The sequence below is a fragment of the Jaculus jaculus genome, chromosome 6 (genome assembly GCF_020740685.1).
Source record: "Jaculus jaculus isolate mJacJac1 chromosome 6, mJacJac1.mat.Y.cur, whole genome shotgun sequence".
NCBI lineage: Eukaryota > Metazoa > Chordata > Mammalia > Rodentia > Dipodidae > Jaculus > Jaculus jaculus.
The window spans coordinates 112173492-112200401 of record NC_059107.1 but is presented as its reverse complement, the minus strand read 5'-3'; the positions used below and the strand labels follow the sequence as shown (position 1 = coordinate 112200401).

At 40.7% G+C, this 26910-nt stretch overlaps 1 protein-coding gene across 2 annotated transcripts in view; it reads right to left on the bottom strand.

The window, feature by feature from the left end:
- Nup107 (nucleoporin 107) overlaps positions 1-25972 on the bottom strand; it is a 56736-nt gene extending 30764 nt beyond the window's left edge. The window contains exons 1-10 of one of the 2 annotated variants that reach the window (XM_045152421.1): positions 25858-25972; positions 24592-24683; positions 23667-23753; positions 22373-22488; positions 13010-13154; positions 10320-10423; positions 7884-8011; positions 6971-7019; positions 1401-1472; positions 329-417 (exon numbers count right to left, since the gene is read on the bottom strand). In XM_045152421.1, the coding sequence (XP_045008356.1) occupies positions 329-417; positions 1401-1472; positions 6971-7019; positions 7884-8011; positions 10320-10423; positions 13010-13154; positions 22373-22488; positions 23667-23753; positions 24592-24683; positions 25858-25865 (890 nt within the window). In that variant the 5' untranslated portion in view covers positions 25866-25972. Of the gene's footprint in view, positions 1-328; positions 418-1400; positions 1473-6970; positions 7020-7883; positions 8012-10319; positions 10424-13009; positions 13155-22372; positions 22495-23641; positions 23754-24591; positions 24684-25857 lie in introns of those variants that run through there. The other variant, XM_045152422.1, reaches the window with a different exon arrangement.
- Between the last annotated feature and the right edge of the window lie 938 nt (positions 25973-26910).

Genomic DNA, 26910 nt, shown 5'->3' with positions numbered 1-26910 from the left:
GTGCTAGCCCTACAAGCATGAGGACCTGAGTTTGATCCCAGTACCCATGTAAAAAATGTCAGAAATGGTGGCATACCCATAATCTCAGTGCTGGGGAGGTGGAGACAGCTGGATTCCTGGAACTCACTGGCTAGTCTGTCATCTGGCCTAATCTGGGAGCCCCAGGCCAATGAGACCCTGTCTCAAAGAGGTACATAATATACCTGAGGACGATACTTGAGGAGTCCTCTGGCCTCCCCACACATCCATCCACACACAGACACACATTCATGCACACTGCTCATAAACAAAAACAAAACTGACAAAAAATAAAAGTTCAGTGGCTTACCAATATACTGATTTTGCATAAAACTCAATATTATCAGAAAAATCTCCAATTTCATCCTTTGCAATACTCTCTAACCAATCTACCACCAGCTAGGAAAAAAAAAATAAAGATCAGTGTTAGGTATAAAGTCTGAGTGTTTTTTTTTAATTAATTATTTATTTATTTAAGAGAGGGAAAGAAAGACAGAATGGGCATGCCGGGGCCTCCAGCCACTGCAAACAAACTCCAGATGCGTGTGCCACCTTGTGCATCTGGCTTATGTGGATTCTGGAGAATCAAACCAAGGTCCTTTGGTTTTGTAGGCAAACGCCTTAACTGCTAAGCCATTTCTACAGCCCCTTAAAATCTGAGTGTTTTATTTGTAGTTGTATTGCTACCCTTAATTCAAAGTTTCTGATTTCAAAATACCAAGTAACAACTTTTTTAATCACTATTTTTACTTCTGAAAGAATAAATAAACCTATAACAAAAGAACAGTACTTCCTATAAGAATACTTTTTGATTTTGGGGGGGCTTTCGAGGTAGTTTCGCTCTAGTCCAGGATGACCTGGAATTTACTATCTAGTATTAGGGTGCTCTTGAACTCATGGCAATCCTCCTACCTCTGCCTCCCAGAAATATTTTTAACAGGCTATTCATAGAAATATTAAAGCTGTTATATACAAATTAAAAAACATTCCAAATTCTTAATTGCAAATGAAAAAAAAAATCAAATAGAGGGAAGATTAAGAAAACTAGTTTTGGACTAGAGAGATGGCTTAGTGGTTAAATGCTTGCCTGTGAAGCCTAAGGACCTTGGTTTGAGGCTCGATTCCCCAGGACCCACGTTGGCCAGATGCACAAGGGGCGAATGGAGTTCATTTGCTGTGGCTGGAGGCCCTGGCGTGCCCATTCTCTCTCTCTCTGCCTCTTTCTTTCTCTGTCTGTTGCTCTCAAATAAATAAATAAAAATAAACAACACTTTCAAAAACAAAAATAAAACTAGTTTTAAGCTAAACAAATTCAGTTTTTGTATTCATCTACCTTTCTTCCATTTTTCTGTCAAAGGAAAGGGGGAAAATTGGAGTCATACCTGACTTTGTCTGACAAGTGAATCTCGCTGAAACAATGCTTCCACAGCTGTTTTTTCACTGGCATTAACAGCCTATTATAAAAATGATTTAAAGAAAGAAAAGAAGATGCTCTAAGAAAATTATATCAAAAGAAAGAAAAAGTCAATTAGAAATAAGTGTGCTTAATTACTTATATATATTTTATCATACAGACAGTCTATATTTTACTCTGGAAAATACTGATAAATTTTAAATTGCTGGATTTATTTGTACCTGCTCTTATCTGCTTTGTTATTTATTTTTTATTTGACAGCTAGTTATACATGAAAGTTTCAAATTCTGATCTGAGCAAGAGATGTAGCTTAGTGTCGCGGATTAACTACCTAGCATGCACAAAATTCTGAATTGAATCTCCAGCACTATAAAGAAAACACTATGCCCCTCAACTTTTTTTTTATAAACCACATGAGACCCTGTCTCAAAAAAATACTAACTTGTGCCAGGTGTGGAGGCACACGCCTTTAATCCTAGCACTCAGGAGGCAGAGGTAGGAGGATCGCTGTGAGTTTGAGGCCAGCCTGAGACTACATCATAAATTCCAGGTCAGTCAGGAACGTACCTTGAAACACCAAAGAGTTAAAATTTAGAAGAAAATACTGATTTCTTTTTCTTTTTTTTTTTTTTTTGAGGCAGGGTCTCACTATTTAGGTCAGTCTGTCCTCACACTTACAATCCTCCTGGCTTCAGCCTTCTGAGTGCTGGGATTATGGACATGTGCTACCATTCCCAGTAGAATATTCAACGTGTGTATTAAGTGAATAGATGTTTGTAGTGTGTGGGTACACATATGCATGCATGCATTGGAGGCCAGAGGATAACTTTGACTGTTATCCTTAGGAATGCTGTCCACCTCTTTCGTCACGCCACCCCCAAGACAGGGTCTCACTCAAGTCCAAATTGACCTGGAACTCACACTGTAGTTCCAGGCTGACCTGGATGCTGTGATTAAATGCATGTGCTGCCATGCCCTACTGTTTAATTCTTTTTTTAAAAAAATTTATTGATTGATTAGAGATGGGGGTGGAGAGAGAGAGAGAGAATATGGGCAAGGCACGACAGGGCCTCTAGCCACTGCAAACAAACTCCATGTACATGTACCACCATGCACACATCTGGCTAACATGGGACCTGGAGACCCTGGGTCCTTCAGCTTCGCAGGCATGCTCCTTAACTGCTAAGCCATCTCTCCAGCCCCTGTCTAACTCTTTTTGAGACAGGGTCTTTTACTGGCCTAGAACTCACCAACTAGAATATATTGGTTGACCAGTGAGCTCCAGAGAACTGCCTGTCTCCATTTCCCCAGTGTTGGGACTACAATCCTACACCACTACACCCGGCATTTTTACATGGGTACCAGGTATCAAACACAGGACCTCATGCTTATGAAAAGCAAGCACTTTTTGGCTGGAGAGATGGCTTAGCAGTTAAGCGCTTGCCTGTGAAGCTTAATGACCCCAGTTTGAGGCTCGATTCCCCAGTACCCATGTAAGCCAGATGCACAAGGTGGTGCATGCATCTGGTCTGTTTGCAGTGGCTGGAGGCCCTACTGTGCCCATTCTCTCTTTCTCTGCCTGTCTCTCTCAAATAAATAAAGATTAAAATTTAAAAAAAAAGCAAGCACTTACCCATTGAGCTATCTTACTACCCAAGAGAATACTTTTAAATTTTTTAAAAATTTATTTCTTTGAGAGTGACAGAGAGAAAGAGGCAGAGAGGGTATGGGGGGGGGGGGGAGAATGGGCACGCCAGGGGCTCCAGCCACTGCAAACGAACTCCAGATGCATGCACCCCCTTATGCATCTGGCTAACGTGGGTCCTGGGGAACTGAGGCTAGAACCAGGGTCCTTGGGCTTCACAGGCAAGCACTTAGCTGCTAAGCCATCTCTCCAGCCCAAGAATACTTTTAATATTTTATTTACTTATTTGTAAGCAGAGAGATACGGGAGAGGGGGAAAGAGAGAGAAATATGGATGTACCAGAGCCTCTTGCCATTGTAAACAAACTCCAGAAGCATGTACCACTTTGTGCATCTGGTTTACATGAGTAACCAGGGAATTGAACCCAGGTTATTAGGCTTTGCAGGCAAGCACCTTAACTGCTGAGCCATCTCTCTAGCCCCAAGAATACTTTTTTTTTTTTTTTTTTTTTGGTTTATCAAGGTAGGGTCTCACTCTAGTCCAGGCTGACCTGGAATTCACTATGGAGTCTCAGGGTGGCCTTGAACTCACAGTGATCCTCCTACCTCTGCCTCCCGAGTGCTGGGATTAAAGGCATGCACCACCACGCCTGGCCAAGAACACTTTTTTATTAGATAGGAAAGGCCTCATTACAAGAAACTAGATGATGAATATAAACGAAAAACATGAGATGTGATTAATTAATAATGGGGTAAAAAACCCTTAATAAAGTCAAAAGACAAGGAATGAAAAAGAACTTACATGTATAAGGAAAAAGAAAGTGAGCAAAGGACATGGATATGAATTCATTTAAGAAATATAAATAAGCCAGGTGTGGAGGCACATGCTTTTAGTCCCAGAATTCTGGAGGCAGAGGTAGGAGGATCGCTGTGAGTTCAAGGCCACCCTGAAACTCCATAGTGAATTCCAGGTCAGCCTAGGGTAGAATGAACCCTACCTCGAAAAACTAAAGAATAAAATAAAAATGCAAATGACTGTGTTACATGATATATGCCCACAATCCTAGCACTTGGTAGGCTGAGATAGGATTGCAATTTCAAGGCTAGCCTAGGCTAGTGAGTCTGATGTCATTCATGATTATATTCAAAGACCTTGACACAAATAAAACAAAACATAACTAAAAAAAAAAAAAAAACCCAAAAAACAGAGGAATAGAAAGAAGAAATGTAAGTGGGTAAGAATGAAAGCTAGAAATTAGATGGTTGTGATAGGGCACATCTACAATTTCAGGCCTTGGGAGATAGGTACAGGAGTTCAAGGTCATTCTTGGCTATGCAGTGAACTCTTGGGCAGTCCAGGCTACATGAAAAACCCTGTTTTAAAGAAAAACACAACCACGGGCTGGAGAGATGGCTCAGCGGTTAAGGCATTTGCCTGCAAAGCCAAAGGACCCAGGTTAAATTCCCCAGGACCCACGTAAGCCAGATGCACAGGTGGTGCATGCGTCTGGAGTTTGTTTGCAATGGCTGGAGGCCCGGACACACCCATTCTCTGTCTCTCTCTCTCTGCCTATTTCTCTTACTCTATCTCAATGAAATAAATAAAAATAAAATATTAGCTGGGCATGGTGGTGCATGCCTTTAATCCCACTACGAGGGAGGCAGAGGTAGGAGGACTGCCATGAGTTCAAGGCCACCCTGAGACTCCATAGTGAATTCCAGGTCAGTCTGGGCTAGAGTGAGACCTTACCTCAAAAAACCAAAAGTAAATAAATAAATTAACTAATTAAATAAAATATTAAAATAAAGAAAAAGAAAACCAACAAAAACAAGAACAAGAATTTGCATATTGATGATGCCCCTGCATGGAAAAAATCAAATAACTACTAATAACCTGTATCACAGAAATCATTTCCACACACTATTATTGGCAAGACTATAAAATGATATACTAAAAAGGCAATATTATAACCTCAAACTTTGGCCCAACAATTTCACTTCCAGCAATACAGAAAATATATGTGTTCATACATAATTATAAAGAATTTTCACTACATTGAGTACTAGAGCAAAAATACTCCTACATATGTCCAGCAAAATGTCTAAAAAAACTATGATATATTTCTTCTCTCACATACTAAGAAAAAAATGTACACTAATGCAAATCAACATATAAATTCATTTTTAAGGACTTTTCAAAAAATTGTTTTAGGGCTGGGCTGAACTGAGGGGAGAACCCCCTTGCCCTTATACTCCACATGGGTTCTTTATTCCCTCCAGCTCCCCAAAAGACAGCAGCTCTTTGAACTTTCTTTTCTTTCCATGGTTTTACCAGGCTCTCCATGTGGGATCTCTAGCCACGTTGGGTGCCTTTCCTAGGCTCTGTACTGCCCTCGATGAATATAATTTAATAATTAATTTTGTTTTGTTTTTCAAGGTCGGGTCTCACTCTAGCCCAGGTTGACCTAGAATTCACTACGTAATCTTAGGGTGGCCTCAAACTCCTACCTCTGCTTTTTGGGTGCTTGGATTAAAGCACCATACCGGGCACATTTTAAATGAATTGAAAAAAGAAACTCAGTATAATGTATAAATGAAATTATACTATTATTTAAAAACAAAGAAACCATGAGTAGGGTGTGGTGGCACATTCCTATAATCCCAGTATTCAAGAGGTAGAAGCAGGAATCTTAATTCAAAGCCAGCTTGGGCTACACAAACAGACCTTGATACTAAGTCACTGTGTGAGTCGTGTGTAAACAAGCATAGAAAAAGCCTAATAAGTACGTGTGAAGTTATGCTAAATCATCAGAACGATAAAAATAATTTATCTTTACATTCTTTAAAAAGTTTTTTTAAAGATTTCTTTTGTTTACTTTTATTTATTCACTTGAGAGTGACAGAGAGAGAGAGAGAGAGAGAGAGGGAGACAGAGAGAGAGAGAGAGTGTGCATCAGGGCCTCCAGCCGCTGCAAACGAATTCCAGACACATGCGCCACTTGTACTTCTGGCTTATAGGGGTACTGGGGAATCGAGCCTCAAACTGGGGTTCTTAGGCTTCGCAGGCAAGTGCTTAACCACCAAACCATCTCTCCAGGCCCCCTTTACATCTTAACATAAATTTTTATTTAATTATTTCATGAGATTGTAAAAAAAGAATTTTTTTTTCAAGGTAGGGTCTCACTCTAGCCCAGGTTGACCTGGAATTCACTATGTAATCTCAGGTGGCCTTGAACTCATGATGATCCTCCTACCTTTGCCTCCCAAAGCTGGGATTAAAGGCGTGTGCCACCACACGTGGTTTGTAAAATTTTTTGAATGAAGAAACTAAAGTCAAACAGAATGTTATGTCAACCCTACTACCAGAAAAACAATTTTGCTTTGTTTTGTTTTGTTTTTCAAGGTAGGGCCTCATTCTTGCCCACACTGATCTGGAATTCACAATGCAGTTTCAGGGTGGCCTTGAACTCACAGCAATTCTCCCACCTCTGCCTCCCTAGTGCTGGGATTAAAGACATGAACCACCAGACCTGGCCAATTTTTTTTTTTTTTTTTTGAGGCAACCCTAACAGACTGGCATTATTCTTTTATGCAAGAGAATGAGAGCAAGAGTGAGCAAGTGAAAGAGAGTGAGAAGGGAGAGAAAGTTAGAAAATCGGCACTCCAGGGCTTCCAGCCACTAAAATCAAACTCCAGACACATGTGTCATATTGTGCACATGTGTGACCTTGTACGCTTGTGTCACCTTGTGTGTCTGGCTTATGTGGGATATGAAGGGTCAAACATGGGTCCTTAGACTTTGCAGGCAAGTGCCTTAACTGCTAAGCTATCTCTCCAGCCCTGAACAAATAATTTTTAAGCCTATATAAAGGAAAAAATGAGCACAAAACTTACAGCAACTGCAAACATATTTTCATCTTCTAATGAAGACTGTATTCTATCTCTGGAAAATAACACAAAATGAAAGTATTATTTTATATGAAGGAATTCACTTTTTTTAAAAAATATTTTTTGTTCATTATTTATTTATTTATTTGAGAGCGACAGACACAGAGAGAAAGACAGATAGAGGGAGAGGGAGAGAATGGGTGCACCAGGGCTTCCAGCCACTGCAAATGAACTCCAGACATGTGCGCCCCCTTGTGCATCTGGCTAACGTGGGACCTGGGGAACTGAGCCTCGAACCGGGGTCCTTAGGCTTCACAGGCAAGCGCTTAATGGCTAAGCCATCTCTCCAGCCCAGGAATTCACTTTTTAAGCTATCACAAGTACACATCTATATTCTGTCAGTGAGTTTCTAATTAACTTAATCATCTCATGTTAATATAAGATATATGTAGTAAATAAATATCTACTCAATCTAGTGCTTACTAATGTAGGAGTCTTTCTTTTTAATACTTATTTGCAAGCCACCCTCCAGCCCTCTTTCTTTTTCTCCTCTTTTGGTTTTTTGAGGTAGGGGGTTGCTCTAGTCAAGGCTGACCTGGAATTCACTCTGTAGTCTCAGGCTGGCCTCAATTTCACTGTAATTCTCCTACCTGTGCTGGAATTAAAGGTGTGTGCCACCATGCTCAGCTCACTGTAACTTTTTTTTTTTTTTTTTTGAGGTAGGGTCTCACTCTAGCCCAGGCTGACCTCATGTTCACTATGTAGTCTCAGGGTGGCCTCTAACTCATGGCAATTCTCCTACCTCTGTCTCCCAAGTGCTTTTATTAAAGGTGTGCGCCACCACGCCTGGCTTCGCTCTAACTTTTAAGTTAAATAACAACATCATTTTATTTCACGTATGAATTCTATATAGGGTTACCTGTACAAAGAAGCAAGCAGCCTCCATGTAACCATCTCTTGTTGAAGAAGCCAAAGCATACTGGCTGTTTTTGAAAACTTCTGCAGCCCAGGTGTTGCTCGATTCACTATTTTACTCAGTATATTCACCTAAATTAAAAGCACAGATGTAATTATAGGCCATTGCCGAGGCCCTTGGTTTCCCACCAGGAATAGATGGTAAGACTCTATTGCTAAAGACTCCACATACTTGGGCTGCAAGGCCACTGAGAAATCCTGCTGGGACTGAGCTGATAACTTACTCCATGTAAACCAGCTGACAGAAAGCTGGAAGAAGCCATTCTACATGTAGTTCAATGGCAGAAAGAGATACCACCAATGAAGATACTCAACAGTGGACACTGCAAGCCATATAATTGGCCAGTTAGGCCAAATGAACCAACGGGTGCAATACTGGCAGGTCTGTCACGGTGGAAAACAAATGCCCTCCAATTGGATGGGAGGCCCGCTCCATGGGGGGGGGGGGGGACACACACATCCCTGATACTGAAAACTTAAAACAGGGGTAGTCATGAGCCCTAGGGGTGTAACATCTGCTGACGTCTGGAAAAATGTATATACTATGCTTATCAAACTGCCCAGTAAGCACTTCTCTTATTTATACCCTTATATTAACGCTACTCTCACTTTGGGTAGAGAATCTTCTCTTTTCATATGGCAGTGACCTTGGGATGACTCAGAAGGTATCATAGTGCTGGAAAGAAGTGACTGGAGTACTGAGTAACATCTTGATCACATCTTCCAAGGCTCAGGGTCTAATGCGGAAGAGGTAGCGGAAAGAATGTAAGAGCCAAAGGAAGGGTAGGACTCCTTACAACGTGTTCCCTCCAGACATAAAATGGCCTGGATATCTGTGACCTCATAGTGCCTGACACTACCTACACAAGACCATCAGAAGAGAAGGAAAAGATCATGACATCAAAATAAAAGCGACCAATTGAGCTGGGGAGGGAATATGATGGAGAATGGAATTTCAAAGGAGAATGTGGGGGGAGGAGGTATTACCATGGGATATTTTTTATAATCATGGAAAATGTTAATAAAAATTGAGAAAAAAATTTTAAAAAATGCTAAAGAAACAAAAAAAACAACAGATGTAAAGAGGCTAATTTTATATAAGTAAATTATTAATAATGTGTTTCCTAAGTACATAGTACAAAAAATAAATTATATTTAACATATATAAATACTTATCATACATTTTCCTATTTATTTGTTACATGTTTTTAACTGAATACAATGTAACATTCCCACTGACCCTAACTTAGAGCAAGGTATGTTTATGTAAATACACATATACATATTTACTTAACTATAGATTCACATAAATACATGCAAATATATTTTTATTTTATTTATTTGAGGGTGATATAGAGAGAAAGAGGCAGAGAGAAAGTGAGTATGAACAAACTGGGGTCTCCTGCCACTTTGTACATGTGGCTTTACATGGGCATTGAGGAATCAAACCCAGGCTGTCAGACTTTCCAAGCAAGTGCCTTAAGTGCTGAGTTATCTCTCCAGTCTGTGTGTGTGTTATCATACTTTACATCTCACATTCAACAATGGCAAGTACAGGTATTTTTTAATTAATTGAGTATGAGAGAGGATAACTTCTAGAATAGAACTCATAGTAATCCTCCTACCTCACCCTCCCAAGTGCTAGGATTAAAGGTATATACCACCACACCCAGCTTTTACTTTTTTAAAAATATATTTATTTAGTTATTTATCTTCAAGCAGAGAGAGACAGAAGAGGGACAAAGAGAACAGGCACACCAGAGTCCCCAGCCACTGCAAACAAACTCCAGAGAGAGAGAGAGAAGGTTGGGGGCGTGGGGGAGGAACAAACAGGTGTGCCATGGCCTCTAGCCACTGTAAACAAACTCCAGATGTGCCATGATGTGCATCTGGCTAATGTGGGACCTGGAGAATTCAACCTGGGTCCTTAGGCTTTGCAGGCAAGCTCCTTAACTGCCAAGCCATCTCTCTAGCCCATCAAAGAAATCTTTTTGAAAAAAAATTATTTATTTATTTGCAAGTAGAGAGACATAGAAGAGAGACAGAGAGAATGAGGTGCACCAAGGCCTCTAGCCACTGCAAACGAACTCCAGAAGCATGCACCACTTTTTGCATCTGTACTTACATGGGTATTGCAGAACTGAACTCAGGTCATTAGGCTCTGTAGGCAAGTGCCCTAACTGCTAAGCCGTGTCTTCAGCTCCTTCAAAATAAACCTTATTTGGACCCTAAATATGTGAAATGCAGATGCTCTGGCCAACTTCCCCATCATTCCTACTACTGTTCCCAAAGACAGTCTTTTAAGCAGTCTAGAAGTCACAGGTTAATGCTGCTCAATAAAGGTTCAAGAGTGCCCAACTACAGTGTGAAATTAACCTACCTGACTACAGCAAATGTTTTCATATTCTTCTACAAGGTCAAAAACTGTGGTCGAAGAATGTTTCAAAAAAGACTGTAGGAAATCAGAAAACATACTCATAGATGCTGAAACATGAAAAAGAAAAGGAACAAAGGAAAATTAGATAACATGTCTTAGAAAATTCTGTTGGGGGCTGGAGAGATGGCTTAGCGGTTAAGTGCTTGCCTGTGAAGCCTAAGGACCCCGGTTCGAGGCTGGATTCCCCAGGTCCCATGTTAGCTAAATGCACAAGGGGGCGCACACGTCTGGAGTTCGTTTGCAGTGGCTGGAAGCCCTGGTGCGCCCATTCTCTCTCTCTCCCTCTATCTGTCTTTCTCTCTGTGTCTGTCGCTCTCAAATAAATAAATAAATAATGAACAAAAAAAAAAATTAAAAAAAAAATTCTGTTGGCTGAAAAACACAAAAATTAGCTATGTCTTTTGTCATATCTGTATTTTACTTTTTGGTTTCTTTGTGGCAGGGTCACACTCTAGTCCAGGCTGGCCTCAAACTCACAGCAATCCTTTTACTTCAGCCTCCTGAGTGATGGGATTAAAAGACATGTGCCAACACATCTGGCTGTATTTTTAAAAAATTGGTAAAATACACATTACATAAATTATATCATCTTAACCATTTTTTGTTTGTCTGTTTTTCGAGCTAGGGTCTTACTCTAGCCCAGGTTGTCCTAACCTCTCTCTGTAGTCCCAGCTGGCCTTGAACTCGCTCCTCCTACTTCCATCTCCTAAGTGCTGGGATGAAAGACATGCGCCACCATGACTAGCAAAAAATATTTTTATTTATTTGTTCATAAGCAGAAAGGTTGGGAGGGGAAGAATATGGGCATGCCAGGGCCTTTTGCCTTGACAAACAAACTCCAGTCACATATGCCACTTTATTCATCTGCTTTACATGGGTACTAGGGAATCAAACAGGGGCTGACAGGCTTTGCAAGCAAGTGCCTTTAACCACCGAGCTGTCTCCCCAGCCCCTTAGCAGTCTTTTGATTCCAAAGATGTAGTTGTTCTTTACTGTATCATCAGTAAAAAGTACGTAACAGGGCTGGAAAGATGGCTTAGCAATTAAGTGCTTGCCTGTGAAGCCTAAGGACCCCGGTTCAAGGCTTGGTTCCCCAGAACCCATGTTAGCCAGATGCACAAGGGAGCGCACATGTCTGGAGTTTGTTTGTAGTGGATGGAGGCCCTGGTGTGCCCATTCTCTCTCTGTGTCACTCTCAAATAAACAAATAAGAATAAACAACAACAAAATTTTTTTTTTTAAAGTATGTAACAAAGTAGCTGAGAGCTAACAGGTAACAAATGGGATGTTCTATTATTCATGGAAAATGCCTAAACTCTAATATATAATATTTGTCTTACCTTTCAAATAGGATTACTGTGTTTATAGATTAAATAAAAAGTATCTTTAAGTGATGAAATATAACAATATTACGTGCTAAATACTAGAAGAAAGTCATTGTTGTTAGGACTAAGAGCAAGGCTCTGGAATCTTGTTTGCTTATGAGGATAGCAAAACTGATGAAAAATGTATGTAATAATGTACAGGTACAGATTCTAAATGTAAATGCTGTTTTCCATTAGGGAATGGGAATAAAACAATCTCACCTAGCAAGGTCACAATACTATCTGAAAAAATAGTGTTAGTGCCTGGACTAAATCAAAAATATCAATAATACTAGATTAAAATGTAAACCTGGAGAGAAATAAAAACTTTAGTAACACAACACAGGATAAAGCCAGGCATGGTGGAGCACGCCTTTAATCCCAGCACTGAGGAGGCAGAGGTAGGAGGATCAACATGAGTTCAAGGCCACCCTGAGAATACAGAGTGGATTCCAGGTCAGCCTGGGGTAGAGTGAGACCCTACCACGAAAAAACAAAAATACAAAACAAACAAAAAAAAAAAGAATTAAAAATATGAGATATGGCTAACAAACAAATGGCTACTAAGTATGTTAACAGGTAAAAATGGTAAGACAGGATTATGGCTCAATACTTAAAGGTGATTGCTTAGCCAGGCCTGGTGGCACATGCCTTTAATTCCAGCACTTGGGAGGCAGAGGTAGGAGGATCGCTTAGAATTTGAGGCTATGCTGAGACTATATAGTGAATTCGAGGTCAGCCTGAGCTAGAGTGACACCCTACCTCAAAAAACACAACAAAGCAAAAAAAAAGGTGCTTGCTTAAAAACCTGCTGGCCTATGTTCAATTCCCCAGTACCCATTTAAACTCAGATGCATAAAGCGGCATATACACCTGGAGATTGTTTGCAGAGGGAGGAGGTCCTGGTTCACCATTTTTTCTTTCGTTCTGCTTGCAAGTAATAAAAAAATATATATATATATATACATATTTTTTTTTAATGGCAAGCAGTCGGGCATGGTACTGCACACCTTTAATCCCATCACTTGGGAGTCTGAGATGGGAAGATTGCTGTGAGTTTGAGGCCAGCCTGGAGCTACACAATGAATTCCAACAGTGAATTCCAGGGCAACCTGGGCTAGAGTGAGACCCAACCTGGTAAAAAACAAAAACAAAAATACAAACAGAAAATGCATATGTACTACAATGATGTTCGTGAGCAGTAGTATGGTCTCCTTGATTTTGGTGATGTGAAAAGCTACTTTGTCACCCATCTCAAAGCCACCATACCAGCTTCTCCGGGGTCATCTTCACGTAACATAACAGCACTGAGATTTACATCCTCTGTCATACTGTGTGTCTCCAGGTTTGTGAAGACCCCCAAACGCTGTGCTGAGAAGGCAGCTGTCCAGTTACTGTCATCCAGATTAGTTACCTTAAAAACACAGGAAAGAAATGGAGTCACTATTTTTAAATCAGAGCTAATAATTAATACAAAAAAAGTCCTTATTTTTTTGAGACACGGTCTCAGTCTACAGCTCAGGCAGGCTTTACAAGCAAAGTATTTTTAACCACTGAGACAGACCCCAAAAGTGTTATCTTTAATTCAGCCTTCCTAAGGAAAAAAAGCTAAAGATGCAGGGTGTGATGTGCTTGCCTAACATACACAAGGGCCTGGGCTTGATCCCCAGCACAAAAAAGGATTTACCCATTATGACAAGGTGAGATTTGAAAGGCAAAACTGCCTTTCAGAAAACACCTAGATTAGGGCTGGGGAGATGGCTCAGTGGTTAAGTGTGCTTGCTTACAAAGCCTGCCTGGGTTTGGTGCCTGAGTACCCATGGAAAGCCAGACGCACGAAGTGCAGGACACATCCGGGGTTTGTTTGCTGCAGCAAGAAGTGCTAGAGTACCCATATTCTCTCCGCTTGCACATAAATTAATTGAAAAAAATTTTTAAAAGAAAATACCAGCTGGGCATGGGGGCACATGCCTTTAATCCCAGAACATGGGAGGCAGAGGTAGGAGGATTGCCATGACTTCAAGGCCACCCTAAGACTACATAGTGAATTCCAGGTCAGCCTGAGATAGAGTGAGACCCCACCTCAAAATAACAACAACAACAACAATAGTCTTCCAGTTAAGATGGAGGCTTAGGAACCACGCCAAAGCAGCCTAGGGAAAAAAAAGCCAACAATGAGCCCAGCAAAATACACTCTTCTACTAAAAAGTGAGGCGTATAAGAAATTATCAATAGTAGCAGAGAAGCAGGAGAGATTCAGAGCATCTACAGCCCACAGAAGCAGGCAGAAGTGGCTCCATCAGCAGGGGAACCAGGTCTGTGTGGCCATAGCCGCCAGACTTGGCCTGAGACGTAGGAAAAGCCAGATGAGAGGATTATCCATTCACACTGGAGCTCCTCGCAAACTCAGGAAACGTGAAGGAAGGACAGCAGGGACCAACGGAGGAGCACCTTGTGAGGAAGAGGATTGTGAGAACCTGAGGGAGCAGTTCTGCCCTCACCCACCACCAGCACAAGTACCAGCAAGCACCAGAGACCTGGGGAAGGGAGCTCACCTACATAGCACCCAGCACAGGTGATCAGAGCAGTGATCCAGTGACCCAGCCTGCCTACCCACAGTGCAGCAAAGAGGGACCCAAGAGGTGCGCAGCATAATTGAGACCAAAACCGTCCCAAAAGGTAACTGGGATTACACCAGGTCAGTATCCACCAAATAAGCCTGGTATATAGGCTTGAATCAGAAGTGCTAATTCCACCTTTCATGTCAGGATAAATTATATGTTAAATCTAATAGATGGTCATACCTGCCATTCTTAAATAAGCTATATTTTGGGCTTATCACTTGTTGTTTCCTAATTTATACTGCTTTTGTTTCCTCTTCTGTTATTTGTTAGGGAAGGGTATCACTTGGTCACAAGTTGACTTGGAACCCTCAACAAACCAGATCTTAGCCTCCTAGTTGACAGGATTAAGGTTGTGGGGCAACACACACCCTAAGGGACTCTGACTTCGTTAGAGAATCTGGTTGTCATAATACCTACTCGTGCAAAAATACTCTGTGCTTTTTTCATTGAATGTGTACACTGTTTAAATTTTAGAATCTGCCTGTATTTTGTTCTACTCAGTCTTCTTGAATACTCCCATAGAAGGCAAACCCAACATCTAGGGTCACTTCTGTAGTTACTCTGAGAGTCTTAGGACCCACACCTACCACCTTATGCTCCTATCCTGAAGATATATAACATGATTGATGGATATATCTAATAATATTGCATATAATTATAAAATCCAAGTATTAAATTAATTCAAGATGCAAAAATATGTACATTGGAACACAAAAACACAAAAAATCAAGACAATATAAATCTACCAAAAAGTATTAATGCATCAGAAATGACCTCCAGTGGGATTGATTTAGAGGAAATGCCTGAGAAAAATTCCAAAAGAGTGATTATAAATATGTTCGAGGAAATCAAATAAATGAAAGAAGACACAGGAAACCAATTTAACGAAATAAGGAAATAAATAAGGAAACAGAAATAAGAAAGAAAAACCAGTCAGAATTACTAGTAATGAAGAACAGTCAATGAAATAAAACTCTATAGAAAATTTCACCAGTAGAATGGATGAAGGAAAGGACAGAATATCTAAACTAGAAGACCAGGTGGCAGATCTAACACAGTCCAAAAAAGACAAACTAATAGGAAAGTATGAATAGGACTTTCAAGATATTCAGGATACTATGAAAAGATTAAACATAAGAATTCAGGGTATAGTAGAAGGGGAAGAATTTCACTCCAAAGGCAGAGTAGGCATCTTCAACAAAATCATAGAAGAAAACTTCCCCCAAATTGGGAAAGAGGTGCCAACACAGATATAGGAAGCCTTTAGAACACCAAACAGACAAAATCTGGAAAGAATCTCTCTCCTCACCATATTATAATTAAACTACCAAACATACAAACCAAAGAAAATATATTGAAAGCAGTTAGACAGAAAAATCAAGTCACATTCAAAGGCAAGCCCAGCAGGATCACAGATTACTCAACACAAAATTTCAAAGCCAGAAGGGCTTTGAATGATGTATTCCAAGTTCTGAAAGATAACAAATGTCAACCAAGGTTACTTTATCCTGCAAATCTACCCATTCAAACAGATGAAGAAAAAAAGACATTCCACAACAAAAGCAGGCTAAAGGAATATTTGAAGACAAAACCACCTGTATAGAAAATACCTGAAAGGATCCTCCATGCTGAAGAGAAAGAAAAACACAGATATAACGAACCTAGAAAAAACAAACCATACTCAAATACTAGTTAATGCAAGAAAACAAACGTAAAACCCGAAGAACTACAAAACAAGAAAAATGGCAAAAATAAATACACACTTTTCAATAATAACTCTTAATATCAACGGCCTCAATGCCCCAACCAAAAGACATAGGTTTGCAGACTGGGTTAAAAAGCAGGATCCTTCAATTTGTTGCCCCCAAGACTCTCACCTTTCTACAAAGAATGGACACTATCTTAGGGTGAAAGGTTGGAAAACAGTGTTTCAAGCAAATGGGCCTAAAAACAAACAGGGATTGCTATCCTAATATCTGAAAAGGTAGACTTTAGTTCAACATTAGCTAGGAAAGATAAGGAATATCACTTTATAGTGATTAAAGGCACGTTCCAATAGGAGGACATTACAATCCTAAACATATATGTACCTAACATGGGGGCTCCCAACTTTATCAAACAAACGCTATCAGAACTAAGGTCACAGATAACACCAAACACAGTTGTAGTGGGTGACTTTGATACCCTACTCTCATCTATTGAAAAGTCATCCCAGCAAAAAAATAAACAGAGAGGCATCTGGATTAAATGAGATCATAGAACAAATAGACCTAATAGATATCTACAGGACATTTCATCCAAATGCTGCAGAATACACATTCTTTTCAACAGTACATGGAACATTCTCTAAACTAGACTATCTATTAGGACACAAAACAAATCTTAAACAAATACAGAAAAATTGAAATAATTCCTTGCTCTCTATCTGATCACAATGGGATCAAAGCACAAATCAATAGCAAAAACAGCTATAGAGCATACACAAAATCATGGAAACTAAACAATACACTACTAAATGATGAATGAGTCAATGAAAAAATCAAGAAGGAAATAAGAAGGCAGTCCTAAGAGGGAAATTTATACCTTCAAGTGCCTGGATTAAGAAATTAGAAAGGTTGCAAGTAATGTAAACAACTTAATGCTTCACCTTAAAGCCTTGGAAAAAGAACAAGGCAAACTGAAAATCAGTAGACAGGAAGAAATAACAAATATTAGGACAGGAAAAAAAAAAAAGATTTAAGGCAGAAATTAATGAAATAGAAACCAAAAACACAATCCGAAGAATCCGTGAAACAAAGACTTGGTTCTTTGAAAGGATAAACAAGCTAAAACCTTTAGCAAATCTGAACAAAAGAAAGAGAGAAGACACACAAATTAATAAAATTAGAGATGAAAAAGGCACCATAACAACAGATACCAGAGAAATTCAAAAAATCATAGGGGCATACTATGAAAACAATACTTCACTAAGTTTAAAAATCTGAAAGAGGGGCTGGAGAGATGGCTTAGGGGTTAAACACTTGCCTGTGAAGCTAAGGACCCCAGTTTGAGGCTCGATTCCCCAGGTCCCACGTTAGCCAGATGCACAAGGAGGCGCACGCATCTGGAGTTCGTTTGCACTGGCTGGAAGCCCTGGCGCGCCCATTCTCTCTTTCTCTCTCTGTCTGTTGCTCTCAAATAAATAAATAAATAAATCTGAAAGAGGACTGGAGAGATGGCTTAGCGGTTAAGCACTTGCCTGTGAAGCCTAAGGACCCTGGTTTGAGGCTCAATTCCCCAGGACCCACGTTAGTTAGATGCACAAACGGGTACATGCATCTGGAGTTTGTTTGCAGTGGCTGGAAGCCCTGGAGCACCCATTCTCTCTCTCTCTCTCTCTCTCTCACTCTGCCTCTTTCTCTCTCAACTAAATAAATAAAAATGGGCAAAAAAAAAAAAAAACACAGATGGCATATAAACATCTAAAAAAATGTTCTACATCCCTAGTCATCAGGGAAATGCTAATTAACACTATGCTGAGATTCCATCTCACTCCTGTCAAATTGGCTACCATCATGAAAACAAATGACCCTAAATGCTGGCAAGGGTGTGGAAAAAGAGGAACCCTTCTATACTGTTGGTGGGAATGCAATCTGGTCCAGCCATTGTGGAAATCAATGTGGAGGCTCCTGAGACAGCTAAAAATAGATCTACCATATGACCCAGCTATACCACTCCTAGGCATATATACTAAGGACTTGTCTCACTACCTAAGAGATCCTTGCTCAACCATGTTTATTGCTGCTCAATTCACAATAACTAGGAAATGGAAACAGCCTAGATGTCCCTCAACTGATAAGTGGATAATGAAGATGTGGCACATTTACACAATGGAGTTCTATTCAGCAGTAAAGAAAAATGAAGTTATGAAATTTGCAGTTAAATGGACAGATCTGGAAAGTATTATACTAAGTGAGGTAACCCAGGCCCAGAAAGCCAAACATTGCATGTTCTCTCTTATATGTGGATCCTAGCTACAAATGATTGGGCTTCTGTGTGAGTAGGAAGAAAACTCAGTAGCAAAGGCCAGTAAGCTAGAAAAAGAGATATAAAGGGAATAGAAAGAGGGGTGAGGGAGGACTTAATAGGATGGTATTGTATATATGTAAGTAGAAGAACAGATTAATGGGGGTGAAAAGGCCTAAGTGAGGTCAGGGGAGGATACTGAGTAAAGGAAATGTGGACGGAGGGCTAATCAAAAATCTAAAAGAATACACATAAATCATATGAAAACCTACTTTTTTGGACAATGGAACACTCAGAAGCCACAGATTGTTACTAGAATTTTTTCAGTGTCAGGGATGGGATACCTTCCAGTGAGGACCTTGATGCCCCAAAACATTATAGGCCATTGCTGAGGCCCTTGGTTTCTCACCAGGAATAGATGGTAAAACCCTACTGCTGAAACTCCACATACTTGGGCTGCGAGATCACTGAGAAATCCTCCTGGAGCCCAGCTGAAAACCTCCTCCATGTAGACTACCTGACAGAAAGCTGAAAAAAGCCACACTGTGTGCAGTTCAATGGGAGAGAGAGAAATCACCAGTGAGGATACTCAACAGTGGACATTGCAAGCCTTAAATTTGGCCAGCCAGGCCAATGAGCCAACAGGTGCAATAGTAGCATGTCTGTTATGGGGGAAACCAATTGCCCTCTAATTTGACTGAAGTCCTGCTACATGGGAGGGAATATATCCCTGATAGTAAAAACCTACAGCAGAGGTAGTCAGGAGCCCTAGGGGTGTAACATCTGCTGCTGTCTGGCTAAATGTATATACTGTGCTCACCAAACTGCCTAGTAAGCACTTCTGTTAATGTTCATACCCATATATTAATGCTACTCTCACTTTAAGTTAGAGAACTTTCTCTATTCAGATGATAGTGACCTTGGGATGATTCAGAAGACAACATGGTGCTGAGAAGATGTGACAGGAGTGCTCAGCAGTGAAATATCTTTATCACACCTTCCATGGCTCAGTGTCCATTGCAGAAGAGGTTGCAGTAAGAATATAAGAGCCTAAGGAAGGGTAGGATTCCTTATAATGTGCTCCTCCAGACACAAAATGGCCAGACATCCATGACCTCTCAGTGCCTGACTCTGCTCACACAAGACCATCATTAATAGGAAGGAAAGATCATGACATCAAAATAAAAGAGACTGATTGAGAGGGGAAGGGGATATGATGGAGAGTGGAGTTTCAAAGAAAGTGGGGGAGGGAGGGAATTACCATGGGATATTGTTTATAAGTATGGAAGTTGTCAATTAAAAAATTAAAAATGGGGTCTGGAGAGATGGCTTAGCGGTTAAGTGCTTGCCTGTGAAGCCTAAGGGACCCTGGCTTGAGGCTCGATTCCCTAGGACAAACGTTAGCCAAATACACAAGGGGGTGCATACATCTGGAGTTCGTTTGCAGATTGGAGGCCCTGATGCACTCATTCTCTCTCTTTCTCTCTGCCTCTTTCTCTCTCTCTCTCTCTGTCGCTCTCACATAAATAAAAACAAAAAAATTAAAAAAATAAAAATAAAATACCTAGATTAGACAATTTCATGTATGCACAAAAAATCTCGGGTGCAGGGATGGCTTAGCAATTAAGGTGTTTGCCTATAAAGCCAAAGGACCCAGGTTCAATTCCCCAGGACCATTAGCCAGATGCACAAGGGGGCGCATGCATCTGGAGTTCGTTTGCAGTGGTTGGAGGCCCCGGCATACCCATTCTTTGTATTTCTCTCTCCCCCACTTTCTCTGACAAATAAATAAATATAAAAATAAAATATTGAAACAAAAATTTCTGTGGGTGCTGCACACACCTTTAATATCAGCAGCACTCATAAGGCAGATATAGGAGGATCGTTGTGAGTCTGAGGCACTCTGAGACTACATAGTGAATTCCAGGTAGACCTGGGCTAGAGCTACCTAATAAAACTGAAAACAAACAAATAAACAAACAAACAAAAAAACAAAAAAAACACTGTGAGGCTAAGAAGATTGCTCAATAGTAAAGCTGTAATCCCAGTATTTAAGAGGTAGAGACAGGATTCCCCAAAATAGACTGGCTAACCAGACTAGCCAAAACAGAGAGTTTTAGGTATAAGTGAGAGACCCTGTCACAATAAATAAGGTGAAGAGCAACTGAAGAAGGTATGTGGGGCTGGAGAGATAGCTTAGTGGTTAAGGCATATGCCTGTAAAGCCAAAAGACCTAGGTTCAATTCCCCAGGACCCATGTAAGCCAGATGTACAAGATAACTCATATGTATGGACTTCATTTGCAATGGCTGGAGCCCTCACAGGTCCATTCTCTCTCTATCTCTCAAATAAATAAATAAATAAAAACTTTAAAAAAAGGTATGTGATGTCAACCTCTATTCTGCACACACATACATAAACACGCATACCCGTGCATTACTTGCATACCACAAACACACACTACAAAACCTTCTTTCTGTGCCTGTTTAATACAACACAATGCAAAAATCAAAGAATCACTTTGGCTTTTCTTTATAACTAAATAAATCATAATCCACTTTGTCCATAAACATCTTCTGCCTCCTTCTTCTCTGACAGTATTTCTCACTCATGGTGGCATTTTTATAATCTAGGTGAAGTCATTGTACATTATATAACACTTCTCCTGCTATTTTCAGTAGTGGTACCAAAAGAGCTATCTCATCTACTTTTTTCATGAATTTCCTTATCCTGAGCAGAAAATCCAAACTTATTTAAAATTCTCCTGTAGTAGGCTGGAGAGATGGCTTGGTGGTTAAGGTTCTTGCCTGCAAAGCCTAAGCACCCAGGTTTGATTCCCCTGTACCTATGTAAGCCAGATGCACATGGTAGCACATGTATGTAGAGTTCATTTGCAGTGGCTGGAATTCCTAGTGTGTTCATTCCATATCTTTCTTTCTCTCTCAAATTTAAAAAAAAAAAAAAAAAAAAAACCTTAAAAAAAAAATTCTCCTAACTAGCCAAGCGTGGTAGTGCACGCTTTTAATCCCAGCACTCAGAAGGCAGAGGTATAAGGATCGCCCTGAGTTCAAGGCCTCCCTGAGATTACATAGTGAATTCCAGGTCAGCCTAGGCTAGAGCAAAACCTTACCTCAAAAAAATCACGCACACAAAAAAAATTCTGCTATACTTCCACAGCATAGATCATGTCTGTGACCAACTGCGGGGAGGGGTTTCCTCACACTAGAAAGCAAACAACTCAGCAGCAGACACCAGCAGGGGGCTTTGGGTTCAGTTAAATTCTGACAGTATTACTTGGCAAATCCCACAGCAGTCTTCTCTTCCTTATGATAATCATGGCCTATCATTTGTCATATTCTACTCTGTGCTTTAAAACAAGACTTGGGGCTGGAGGAATGGCTTAGTGGTTAAGGCACTTGCTTGCAAAGCCAAAGGACCCAGGTTTGATTCCCCAGGGCCCACATAAGTGAGATGCACAAGATGGCACATACATCTGGAGTTCCTCTGCAGTGGCTAAAGGCCTTAGCGTGCCTATTCTCTTTTCTTTTTCCCTGTTTTGTTTGCCCAGGCTGACCTGGAATTCACTATGTAGTCTCAGAGTGGCCTCAAACTCACAGCAATCCTAACTCTTCCTCCCGAGTGCTGGGATTAAAGGCATATGCCACCACACTTGCCCCATTCTCTCTTTCTGTCAAACAAATAAAAATTTTTAAGAAAGAAACATAAAAAAAGGGTTGGCTTTTATAGCCATCAGCAACAAACTCCAATAATCATTCAGTCTACAAGCACCAGATTTGGGCATTTACTTGCACATTGCTGTAAATGCTGCTGTTGTCTCATTTCCATAGGTGACATAAGCTTGTTTGTGCTTTGCAAGTTTCTAACCAATTCCAATCCACATAATCTAGTTCCTTTTATGACGAATAGGGCTTCAATTTTCATTAAAAGGGCATCAATCCAATTATTGAAAGGGATAAGGTTTTAGCCCTAATTTTATACATACCATGGACAAATTCCCCAAGAACCCAGATGACTGTGTATGCCGGGGAGATCTCCCCTCTGTTCCAAGAATACAGGAAATATCTGGATGTTTTAGTAAGCTTCGACTCAATGGAGTAACTACAAGTGAAAGTTTAGAGCACCAAATGTCAACACAAAGCAAGCCAACAAAAAGTACAGAACAATTTTTTCAGTCTTCAATTATTCAGATTCAAATCAAATACTTTAAATGTTAACATTTTCATATTATGAAGATTCAACTTCTCTAAACTTGAGCTTTTAGTACTGACTCTAATATAACTATAAATTGAGAACCACTACTATAAAACAGATACTTTCATTATAATGTAACTGGCTAATGGATCCTTCATACTCTAATTTTATAGAGCACACTGAGGCAGTGTAGGAGAATGGGCTTCTCCTTGAGAGTTAACAAGACTGTTCTTTAAATCATATTGGAACTAACTTATTACTCACATTGACTTCTCTAAGTCTCATTTCCAATTGTGGTTAAATAGAAATAGCAACATGTCGTAGTTACTGTGCATTTATGTAAAGTTCAGTGCCTTGTTCACAGCAAGAGTTCAAACAAGGACTAGAGGGATGGCTTAGTGGTTCAGGCACTTCCCTGTAAGTCCAAAGGACCCAGGTTCAATTCTCCAGGACCCACATAAGCCATCTGCAGTGGCTGACAGCCCCAGCATGCCCTTTCTCTCCCTTTCTCTCTCAAATAAATAAACACAATAAAACATTTTTTAAAACGAGTTAAAATAATGCAATCATGATTTATGCTCATCTGTTGATACTGTACCAAATATTTTACTTATGTGTACAATGCTAGCTTGTTTTATGACTAATATTACTTTTAAAAAAATTTTATTTATTTGAGAAAGTGGGTGTGTCAGGTCCTCTAGCCACGGCAAATGAACTCCAGACACATGTGCCACCTTGTGCATCTGGCTTTACGTGGGTACTGGGGAATCAAATCTTGGTCCTTAGGCTTTGCAGGCAAATACCTTAACTGCTGAGCCATCTCTCCAGCCCATGACTACTGCTATTAGTAAGTACTTTAAAAGCCAAACAAAAGGGGGCTGGAGAGATGGCTCAATGGTTAAAGAAACTTGTTTACAAAGCCTGACAGCCTGGATTCAATTGCCCAGTACCCCATATAAAGTCAGATGCGCAACATGGCCCCTGTGTCTGGAATTTATTTACAATGGCAAGAGGCTGTAGCACACATTCTTTCATTCTCATTCTTTTTCTGTTTGCAAATAAATAAAATTTAAAAAAAGTCTTACAAGGCTGTCGAAATGAGCTGGGAGTTCGAGGGATAATCTGGTTTCTAGGTGTAGTATTTCCAAAATTTTCATCTTGGGAACCCCGAACTTTAGGAAGAATTAAGAAAAGCTCTCCATGCAGAGAAACAATAACTAATGTTATAATAACCATAATTTTTACAACATAAGATACATGAACATATTTTTTTAAGAACAAGCTGTTTTCTGTGCAAATAGTTATGATTTTCCTCTAGTATTTACATTCTCAGTCAGTCAGTACTGGATAATGTTCATTGAGCTAGTTGTTGTCTGTAACCACAAAAACAAAAATTGGAAGAAAAAAAAAAAAGAAGAAATTAGGCCAGTCATGGTGGCACACGTCTTTAATCCCAGCACTTGGGAGGCAGAGGTAGGAGGACTGCCATGAGTTTGAGGCCAGCTTGAGACTACATAATGAATTCCAGGTTAGCCTGGGTTAGAGTAAGACCCCATCTCAAAAAACCAAAAAAGAAATAAAGGACATTAATCTCAGCAGAAGCTAATCACAATGTAATAACTGAGTAAAACAGAGTATCCTCTTTTCAAGAAAACATGATCTGGGCTGGAGAAGACGGCTTAGTGGTTAAGGCCTTTGCCAGCAAAGCTAAGGACCCCAGTTTGATTCCCCAGGACCCACGTAAGCCAGATGCACAAGGAGACACGTGTCTGGAGTTCATTTGCAGTGGCTTGAAGCCCTGGTACACTCATTCTCTCTTTCTTTTTCTCAAATCAATCAATAAATAAAATATATTTAAAAAAATAATCTTACTAAGACTACTATATTTATTAAATAAACTACTAAATAAAAACTAGTTTTAATGATTAATGTCTCTAACAAAAAGAAAATTCTGTAACATTCATCCAAAGCATTCTGCAATTTGAATGATTCTTAAAACATAAAGGATACTTAAAACTCTTTTTTGAGCACTTTGCTTCCTTGCAGTCCGGGTCACTTCTGCCTCCCGGATCACAGGGGACGACATCTCTCCAAAGCCACTCCTAAAATAATATAATTAAGTTGTTATATAGCATTTGCAAAGAACTTTAACATCACATTTGGAGGAAAGGACCCAAGGTATTATCAGTTTAATAGTAATATTATCTTGTTGATAATTTTGTCAGGAATGCCATCTTGACTCAAATCTTGCTTTCCTCAAAGTTCCACTCGAATCTTACCTACAAAAGACTTATTTGTGTTTTTTCCCCCTAATGAATCATTTCAAACTTGGAATCTATACTACATCATTGCTTCATGAAGGTAAATCTTTCCCCAGCTGGACTGACTAGCTACCTAATTACAGAATTCTCCAATGACTTCTGCAATCTCCAAAATATAGTAATGAGTTGGTTGCTTAGTAAGCCAGGTGTGGTGACTCACACATGTAATCCCATCTGAGGCAAGAGGATCACCAAGAATTTGAGGCCAGCCTGGGCTACATAGTGAGCTGTAGGGCAACCTAGGATACAGTGGCGCACGCCTTTAATCCCAGCACTTGGGAGGCAGAGGTAGGAGGATCGCCGTGAGTTCGAGGCTACCCTGAGATTATATAGTAAATTCCAAGTCAGCCTGAGCTAGAGTGACACTCTACCTCGAAAAACAAAAAAAAACAAGGAACAATAAAATAAAACCTCATCGTTACAAGAGGCCAGCATGATCACTAGATCATAGGAGAAACTCAATTAACTGATCATAGGAGAAACTCAACTAACTGATCCTGGTAATTTTAATTAAAACATGTAGTCTGATCACAATGAAATCCATTAACATGTCCAATTAAGGTGCATTAATAGTTACAATACAATTTACTAACTAAAAGTCTGGTCTGAGATTCCCAGTACCGTCACTGACCGGCTGCGACCTCAGGCTGGTCACTTTGCATTCCGAATGCTGTCCACGCCTACCCCGCCCACCCGGAGAGAAAGAACGCCGTCGCGTGAGAGCCCCGAAGAGATCGCAGGGTCGCGGTCTGGAGCCCGGGGCTCATCATTCTCAGTGCCCCTCCTCCACCATGCCAAGCGGCCTTTCCTCCATCAGTTTGTGGTCAATCTCCCGACCCCGGAAAGGAGTCCGATGGGCAACCCCAAGACCGCCTCGGCTTCCCGTGCACTGTAGCTTCATCTGTTTCATTCACCCAAGAGGCAAGAGGGACAAGACTTGTGCACTAGGACTGACCTGTCCATGGCTACAGCTTTCGCCACCTAAAACCTTGCAAACTTGACTTCAGCTCAGCCACCGCGTTTCAGCCTTCCCGCTCTCCGGAAGCAAAACCCTTCGACCCGGAAGAGCGCCCCCGGTAAACCAGTCGTAGAGGGAAGCTGTGGCAGAGAAGAACGAGTGTTCCGACCTGGCGCGCGCGCAGCGCTCGTCTCCCAGTGGGCGCAGGCGCGCGATTGCCATAGCGTGAGTGCGTGGCTGGGCCGCGAAGGGCGGGGGCGGGGCCTGCCGCGCTGCTACCGGGGGCCGACAGCCCCTGGGTTTGATCTGCAATTGTGGGCATGATCCGTGCTTCTCTTGGGGTACGAGAAGTATTCTGAACATGTGGAAAAGTGTGCAGGCTTCCCTTGGGATTCTCCGTAAGAAAGAGGCTTGTCTCGGAATTCAGACGTGAGCTTGTAACCCCCCCCCCCTCCACCGCGAGGCGACGAGGGTCGTCCCAGGGCGTTCACCTCTTTGAATCGGGGTGTAATCTCAACAAACTTACGTTGCCAATAAGTTGCTGGGTTTTCTTTTTTGTTGTTGTTGTTGTTGCTGTTTTGTTTTACGTCATATTCCGTCTCTATTCTTAATATTTATTTGAGAGAGAGAAAAAAATGGGTGCGCCAGAGCTTGTAACCACTGCAAACAGATAGATGCATGGGCCACCTTGTGCATCTGGCTTTACCCACTGGGCACTCGAACTCAGATCTTTAGACTTTGCAGGCAAGCATCTTAACCACTGAACAATATCTGCAGACCATTTTTTTTTTAAAGGTAAGGTCTCACTCTAACCCAGATTGACTCACTCTATAGTCCCAGGCTGGCCTGAAACTCTTGTTGATACTCCTACCAATGCCTCCCTAGTGCTAGGATCAAAATGATCACTTAGTTTAAAAAGTTGAAAGTGGCTAGAGAGATGGCTTAGCTGTTAAGGCGCTTGCCTGCAAAACCTAAGGAGCCAGGTTTGGTTCCCCAGTACCCTCCTTAGCCAGCTGCAAAGTGGCACATGAATCTGGAGTTCCTTTGCTG